The sequence below is a fragment of the Morone saxatilis genome, unplaced genomic scaffold, assembly GCF_004916995.1.
Source record: "Morone saxatilis isolate NCDOM2014 unplaced genomic scaffold, NCSU_SB_2.0 Contig8, whole genome shotgun sequence".
In the NCBI taxonomy this organism is placed as follows: Eukaryota; Metazoa; Chordata; class Actinopteri; family Moronidae; genus Morone; species Morone saxatilis.
In genome coordinates this window covers 16,313,081-16,320,873 of record NW_023340257.1, presented here as the reverse complement: position 1 = coordinate 16,320,873, position 7,793 = coordinate 16,313,081, and the positions used below count along the sequence as shown (strand labels likewise).

Here is a 7,793-nt window from a genome sequence, read left to right as displayed (position 1 = left end):
AGATAAAAGCATTTTCCATCACTGTGTGTATATATATATATATATATATATATATATATTTTCTTTTTTAAGTCAAGTCTGTTTTAAAGCCATTCTTGGCCATTGAGCCTTAATGTGTATTGTTTTGTATCTGTTCTCTGATTTAGTATTATTTTGTCTAAGTCTCTTTATGCTGCCGCCTTGACCAGGTTGTGTAATTTCTTTTCAACCACAGCCAACCCGCACCTTCCCTCAGCCTCAGCAGCCGTCCTGCACTTCCAGAGCGATGGCTCATCCTTCCCGGGGAGCCGGCTCTCCAGCCGGTTCCTCTCGCCGTGGTCGAGGCTCCTCGTGTTTGCTGTCCTCTAAGACCTCTGGTGGTGTTTCGTGCCACAATCGGGGAGGTGAAACAGATATGCTGGAGCGGATTCTGCAGAAGCCCAAACTGGTGGTGGTGGAGGAGCCCAAGGAGAGAGGCATGAGGTTTCGCTATGAGTGTGAGGGACGCTCAGCCGGAAGCATCCTGGGGACGTCCAGCACTGAAACCAACAAGACTCAGCCTGCTATAGAGGTACACACATTACACTTACATTTGGTTTTTGTTTTGGACCTTAAAGGGGGTTTACTAGCTTTCAGAGTCAGTTGAAGAGGCTTTTAACCACAGTTGATTCTGTCTGTTGCTTATATTTGAACCCCCTTCTGTCGACGGGTTGAGCTGAAGGATGTGGGTTGTTGGAGTCAATTAGAAAGTCCCCACAAATCCCAGCTCGAGTGTGGTCAAAGACAGGCGGTTTATCCCCGCCCTGCATACTAACAAACACTCCTACACATTCATCTTCATCTTATACAAACACTATCACACAAGAACCACATTGAGGCAGGGGGATTTTAACAGTGAATATATATGGATCTCTGCATCTTGTGTAGATTGAATATAGTCACTGAAGTAAAACCCTCGCTTGATAATTAGGTCAATATAAGTCATATTTTAAAATGTAGTTTATTAAATTGTTTCTGCATTTCACAGCTCTTCTCCATTTTTCTCCATATTAGAAATGATAATATCACCATGTGGCAACACTTCCTAGATAACTGTTTGTGTGTGTGTACTGGGTGTATATTCTTCCTACTTCTCTCTTTCATCTTCCTGTTCTGTTCTCTGTGTCAGATTCAAGGTCCCATTGACCACATAAAGAGGGTCACAGTCACCGCTTCCTTGGTGACCAAAGACCTCCCACACAGACCTCACCCCCACTGCCTTGTGGGTAAAGACTGCCCGACTGGTTCGGGTATCTGCATGGTCACGTTCAACCCTAACAGCAACCGACGTCACAGGTGCACATCCATCACTTATTTATCTGTTCTCCCAACACTTTATTAAATATGTGTTAAGATCTTTTACATTTAAAGTGTCCTGATAAAATGTGCTTTTTCTTCTTCCCTTGTGAACGTGCAGCTTTGCTAACCTTGGGATTCAGTGTGTGAGGAGGAGAGAGCTTGACGTTTCCCTTCAGAAGAGAAGAAACCAAAATATCGACCCCTTTCAAAGTAAGCTGGATCCAAACACAGTTATTATTGTTGTCTCTCTGTGCGTCCGGATATTGAAACATAAAGCATGATATAGTTTAAATCCATTGTGACTCTTCAGAAACAGACATCATGATTGATTTTTGTGTCTTTTCATCCGTCAGCTGGTGACTCAAAGGGCATTGAAGACATGGACATGAACTCGGTGCGGCTGTGTTTTCAGTGTGAGCTCGAGTGGGATGACGGCAGAAAAGACTGTCTCAGCCCAGTGGTGTCCAACCCCATCTATGACAAGAGTAAGACGTCGCCAAGCACACACTTATAATCTTCATCACAGTATAACCAACGACATTAAAATATGTAAATGTTTCTTCCAGATTCTCACACATTGTTGCAATTTGTTCACAGAGGCCACAACTACATCACAGCTGAAGATCAACCGTCTGAACCAGTACAAAGGTTCCTGCAGCGGCAAGACGGAGATCTACATGTTGTGTGACAAAGTACAGAAAGGTACATTGTTGTTTTTTTGTGTACATCCTGTTGCCCGTGGACAAAATCAGGCTGCAGGACTTAAAGAATCGATATGTAACTGTCAGAAAACGGAATAATAGTGAGACCAGCGAGCGTAAAGTGAACTGCAGTCAGCGTCCTGTTGCTCATACTTGCACTCCATACATTATCAGAAGGTGTGAGCGAGCATCATTCTGGGCATAAGAATAGTGGTACTATCTGCAAACAAGCTAATGTTAGCCAGGAGGTGGAGGAAGAAGACACTCTGAAGCACACATAAACCGATAGGCTGTTACAGGCAACCAAGGTCTCATTTTTTTTATGTTACACCACAACCCGTTCTAAAATTGGCAATAAAAAGTGATTAATTCATAAATCAAATAACCCAAACTTGAGTTAACAGCTATTTAAACTAGATACTGCTCATTTGAGACATACTTCTATGACTAGCCTGTTTTTTTTAGGCTTAGCTTCTTGCTCATGTTTAGTTTTTGATTAATCTAATCTGTAAACTACCTGAGGACTGTGATTCATAGTAGTGTCTGTGAATTGACATGAGCTTCACCAAATAGATATTTACTTCAGGGTTTTGTTGTAGTAAAAAGGTGTTTCTGATATTCTATCGAAGGAAAATAACATTATAAATGTAATGAGCTTGCTCAGGATGATAGAAAATTTAAATAGCAGGCACATTAATCACATGGACCAATATTCTCAGGTGTATTTCTAAGTTCTCCTGATTAACTTTGCTCTGCGTATTGTCACTGATCCACAGATGACATAGAGATCATCTTCAGGCAAGGGTCGTGGAAGGCGAGCGGTGAGTTTGCCCAGACAGACGTGCACCGGCAGATCGCCATCGTGTTTAAGACCCCACCCTACCAGGACCAGGACATCACAGAGGAGGTTGAAGTGAGCGTCGCCCTGCGTCGACTCTCAGACCAGATGGAGAGCGAGCCTGTTACCTTCACGTACCTCCCGCACAACCAAGGTCAGTCAGGACTTAAGCTTAAATGGCTGAACTTCATTAATACACCATGCAGGAGGTTAATTGAAGTATTTCTGTCCTCATTTCAGATCCATACGAGGTGAAGCGGAAGAGAAAGATAAAGTCAGATATGAGCTTCAGAGACAAACCGTGTGTGACAGGTGAGTCTCGAACGTCATCATTCCTTGTCTCTGTTTCTTTATTTGCGTTCACTTCTTCTGATATGTACAAAGAGGCAAGTAGCCTTTGAGTCTGTGTAGGTCTTTTAAAGGCAGAAAAGCACAGGTGCTGCTCGTAACATTAAAGCTGGACAGGGAGTTAGGGTCACACTTTAATCGGCCTTTCTGTCTCAGATGTTTTTGCTCAAACTGAACGTAAGCACAGGACCCCAGGTCAGTTTATTCAAACTAAATAATTTGTAATCACAGTGTAGGAGCTAGTGTGTCTTTATGTGTACTGGCTGAGACTATTTGTGCTTTCTACACTATCTATCATCTGTCCGTGTTTTGGCTTTAAGAACCATCTCAGTTACATATTGTTAGAGATGTGGCGACTGTTCTAAGCCACAGAAAAGAAGGTTAGCGTTTTTGTAAGAAAACATGTTCAGCTGCTGTTTACATGGAACCCGTCTCTACTTCGGCCTTCAAAGCTCTCATTTGAATACAACCAAATCTTCATGAGCCCTTGGCTTCTGTGCTCACCTCATTGCAGCATACCGTAGCCCTCGCGGTTCTTTTTGCCAACGACTGCTGGGTATGGTCCTGACACTCCAGCGCCATCCATTTTTGTGGCTAGTTGAAACATGTTTTATAACCAATAAGAAATATGTTTGGCTGGTTAATTTTCTCAGTTAGTCAGAGGAGCCAGAAAGTTTAATTTTGGACCCTGGGACCAAAGATCAGCTCACACTGCCGACCCAAATTTTTGGCATGCTAAAAAATCCATGCAATCGGCTGAGAGCCAGATCATTGATCATTCAGGCAATGAATCCCTCTCAAACTACATGTCAGCCACACATCAAGTGTCCCAGTAAGTCATGATAGTGAACCAGCGTGCACAATACCAGGAATTAAACTGAAGCGGCTAAATTGAATTTAAAATTTTTGTTTACACCTTTGTTTTCTGTGAAAGGGGCCAAAGTTATGTTTATAGTGAACTGTGTATTGTGTTATACATAGAGGTGTTCAGCCTACTGTTATTGATAAATGGTGTGGAGAAAATTGTCCTGTCAGTGTAACTCAACACAATTCAACAGCATCACAAACTACTAGATTTAAATAATATCAAGACTCAGACCGCAAGAATCACACGATCAAGTATAAAATTCTAACTGACCTGTCATCATATTTCAGCTATTTATTTTCTCTGTAACACGATCCGTTTCCTCTCCTGCAGCAGAAAGTGCACCTGTAGCCGAGCAGCCCTTCCACTTTCCGCAGCCTCCGACCATGGCTCCAGATGAGAGGCTTTGTGCTGCCCAGCCTGACGTCTCCGCTTTAGGTTACAACGAGCTCCCGGACTCAAACAATGCCGCTGACGCAACGGCCATCCTTCTTAATCAGTTGCTAGAAATGCCCGAATTATGGGAAATCATATCCAACCCGACCTTCCCCCCGCCCGTGCCCTCTGGCTTTGAGCCTGGGCCCGACGCCAATTCCACATTTGCCAACATGGATATGAACTTTAACCAGAACTTTGGCTTTACCCAGTACAACGACCTGCAGTTCAACATGCTCGTCAACGAGAACCAGACTCCGCTGTTGGAGGCACAGGACAGTTCCTCTAACATGGTTCAGGTGAAGACAGAAGACGAGCTATGAGGATGGGGCAGTTGGAATCATGTAGCACTCTTACACATCCTCTGTCCACTTTAAAAGAATAATTAGACATTATGGGAAATATGCTTATTACCTTTTTGACATAGCCAGTCTTTGCCCTAAGCTAAAGCTAACCAGCTGCTAGTTTCAGCCTAATATTTTGCATACAGAAGTGAGAGTTGTCTAGAACTTCTCCTCTAACTCTCCGCAAGAAAGCGAATAAGCATATTTCCACCCCCCAAACAAAACCTGTCCCTTAACCCTTCGGGAGTTAGAGCCAAACACCATTATGTTGTCCCAAACCCAAGACGAAGCAAAATGCCTCCTTTGCTCCGGCTGCTTGCACTGTGAAATGTGTTTGTAGACTCATTTGGTTTCACACCTCTGCACTGTTGCTCTCACTCACCCCACATGTTTTGTCTGAACGCCTTGCTGGTCGAGGCTTTTAGCAACCAGGAGCAGGTTTACATTCCAAAATCTGAAGTGCTGCTAGCATTAATCTTGAGGTCAGAGGAAGGACGGAGAAGAGAACTCATAAACATATTGGGAACAGTAGAAACCCTTCCATGAATTGATGTGTATTGTGGTAAATCATTGATGGAGTGAGACTGAAGTACCTGTCATGTAATGTTTGTGTGAGGTCTGTTTTTGTCTGCTTCCAAATTATTATTGGGGAAACGATCTGACTTCCTACTAGATGTGGTCGACATTGTGAAAGAGTCGTAGTTTTTAAAAGAAAAAAAGTCTCAAGTAGAGTAGTTTGAGATTGTTCTTGTGTGCTATTAGTCTCTGTCAATGTGTCCGTCACAGCAGCTTGTTTAATATTTAATCTACTTTTAAATGCAATAGAAACCAGTCCGTCCTTCGCATTCATAGGTCTGTGTCAGTTCCTTTTTGTTCCGCAGTTTCAGTCTCGTGCCAAGAAATTAAACGTGTACTCTGTAACTTGTCATGAGTCCAACTCCGCCCCCTCACTGTAGCGTCAATGTTTCAGACAAGATAAAAATAAAATTTCAGTCTGTTATTTCTGTCATGTCGTTACTTCCTCTGAAACTGCCTTCTACTTTTATGTTTATGTTAGATTATGTTTGTTAGATGTCAAAAAAAAGAGGAAGAAGTCACTTTTGAATGTGACCCAGCCGACTGCCTACACACATTTTTAACCTGCTTGCTCACTTACAAACACAGTTAATGTTGGCAACAGGCAGATGGTTTAATGCTTTTTACATCTGAACTTTAAATATCAGCAATGTCACAAGACAATGTTGAATAACTTGTTCGCCCAAAAAAAATCAGATGGAAAAAAAGTGTCCTTTGTTTGTTATCAGACACCTTACTGGTCCATTTAGTCTCACCGTCTTAAACTAACACAGGCAACACAAAGGCCTTTTTTATTTTCAATAACGTGTCACATCTTACAGTAACCCATGCTGAAAAAAATTCTCTATTTCTCCTTTCAGCTTGTGTGGTTTCTGCTGAGTCTTTTGTAAGACCACAGATTTATTGGGAAACTTGTAACAGCGCTTAAAACATTTTCATAGATTGAGACAGATTGGGAAATACACTATTACTTAACATCAATGGGAACATCCAATTTAAGGTCATGTTTCAATCATGTTTTCTCTGAGTTATCATCTGTAAGCTTTTCATGAAAACAAACTCAGTTTATGGTGGGAAATTTTACAGCAATAGCAGTTCAAAGCATTTACTTTATGTCATTTCCTCTCTTTATCTTGGGTTTCATGTATTGATTCAAACTGCCTTTACACCAGAGACACACTCGTTGCTTTTCTGTTGGGTTAAATTAATTAATTGTTTAGTCTGTTTAATATCAGAAAACAGTGGGAAACCATCCATCACATGTTCCTAGAGTGCAAAATAAAATGTTCAAAGTGATTGTTTTGCCGAAAAACCCAAACATGTATAATTTAAAATGACAGAAAAAGTAGCAAATGTAAGAAGTGGAAACCAGTAAACTTTTGTCTTTTTATGATAAATTATGCTCAGTTGATTAGTGGACACTGAACACTTTATTCATCGTCTCTCCCACAAACATGTTTTTACTGAGAAGTAAACAAACACTGGTGAGAGATGAATAATTTAAATATATAACATTCATAGTGGCCCATCTGTGAGCCTGGTTCCCCTGTGCTGCTGCTGCTGGGCGTGCGTTGGTTGGAGCAGGTGTTACCTTTTATCAGGCGCTGCCCGTCACTGTTGAATTGACCTGAACACATGGTTTATTTACAGTCGCTGGGAAACTCCACACTGGGCTGGTTTCCAAGGCCTTTTATCTACTGTGCACACAGATATACACATTATTTCCTGTGAAATGATAGCATTCCCGGCTGCTAGGACTCGTCCGGACATGTCTACACCATCAGTCTTAACACATGGTCATCCTCTCTGCTAAAGTGGTGGTTTAATAAAGACCTCAACAGTTACTGAATTCAGTTGCAGCGCAGCACTAATGGGTTTGTTTATGAGCTACAGGAAGCATTAAAATACTTAATTATTTCCTTTCAGGTATATTTATATAAAAGATTTGTTCTGGTCATGAGATTTGCAGGGACAGTTGTAGCTGGAACAGTTCAACATTTTGGCAAATTAGCTTTCCTGCTTGAGTTAGATGAGAAGATTAAGATCTCTCAGACATCAGGACCAATTTTCTCATCTCACTCTCTGCAAGAAAGCAAATATTTCCCAAAATGTAAAACCAATGTGTAGGGTTTAGTGACACCTAGTGGTGAAGTTACAGACTGCAACTAACTGAACACCACTGATGTCTGTAAATGAAAACCTGGGATTAGAACAGGGCATGAAATGTGAAGGAGAAACTCATGATATCTAAAGTCAGTGTTTGGTTTGTCCATTCTGAGCTACTGTAGAAACACGGTGGACTGTAAATAAAAACGTCTCATTCTAAGGTAACCATAACACAGCAATTCCTATAATCAGGTGATTATACA

At 41.6% G+C, this 7,793-nt stretch overlaps 1 protein-coding gene across 2 annotated transcripts in view; it reads left to right on the top strand.

The window, feature by feature from the left end:
• The window catches only part of relb (v-rel avian reticuloendotheliosis viral oncogene homolog B), a gene marked incomplete at its 5' end in the record, with an annotated part of 10,115 nt that extends 4,268 nt beyond the window's left edge, over nucleotides 1-5,847 (top strand). Inside the window, 8 exon segments of one of the 2 annotated variants that reach the window (XM_035680471.1) lie at nucleotides 215-550; nucleotides 1,148-1,314; nucleotides 1,436-1,527; nucleotides 1,671-1,802; nucleotides 1,915-2,019; nucleotides 2,795-3,010; nucleotides 3,097-3,168; nucleotides 4,406-5,847. In XM_035680471.1, the coding sequence (XP_035536364.1) occupies nucleotides 215-550; nucleotides 1,148-1,314; nucleotides 1,436-1,527; nucleotides 1,671-1,802; nucleotides 1,915-2,019; nucleotides 2,795-3,010; nucleotides 3,097-3,168; nucleotides 4,406-4,827 (1,542 nt within the window). In that variant the 3' untranslated portion in view covers nucleotides 4,828-5,847. 2 annotated transcript variants of the gene reach the window in all.
• Nucleotides 5,848-7,793: the final 1,946 nt, after the last annotated feature.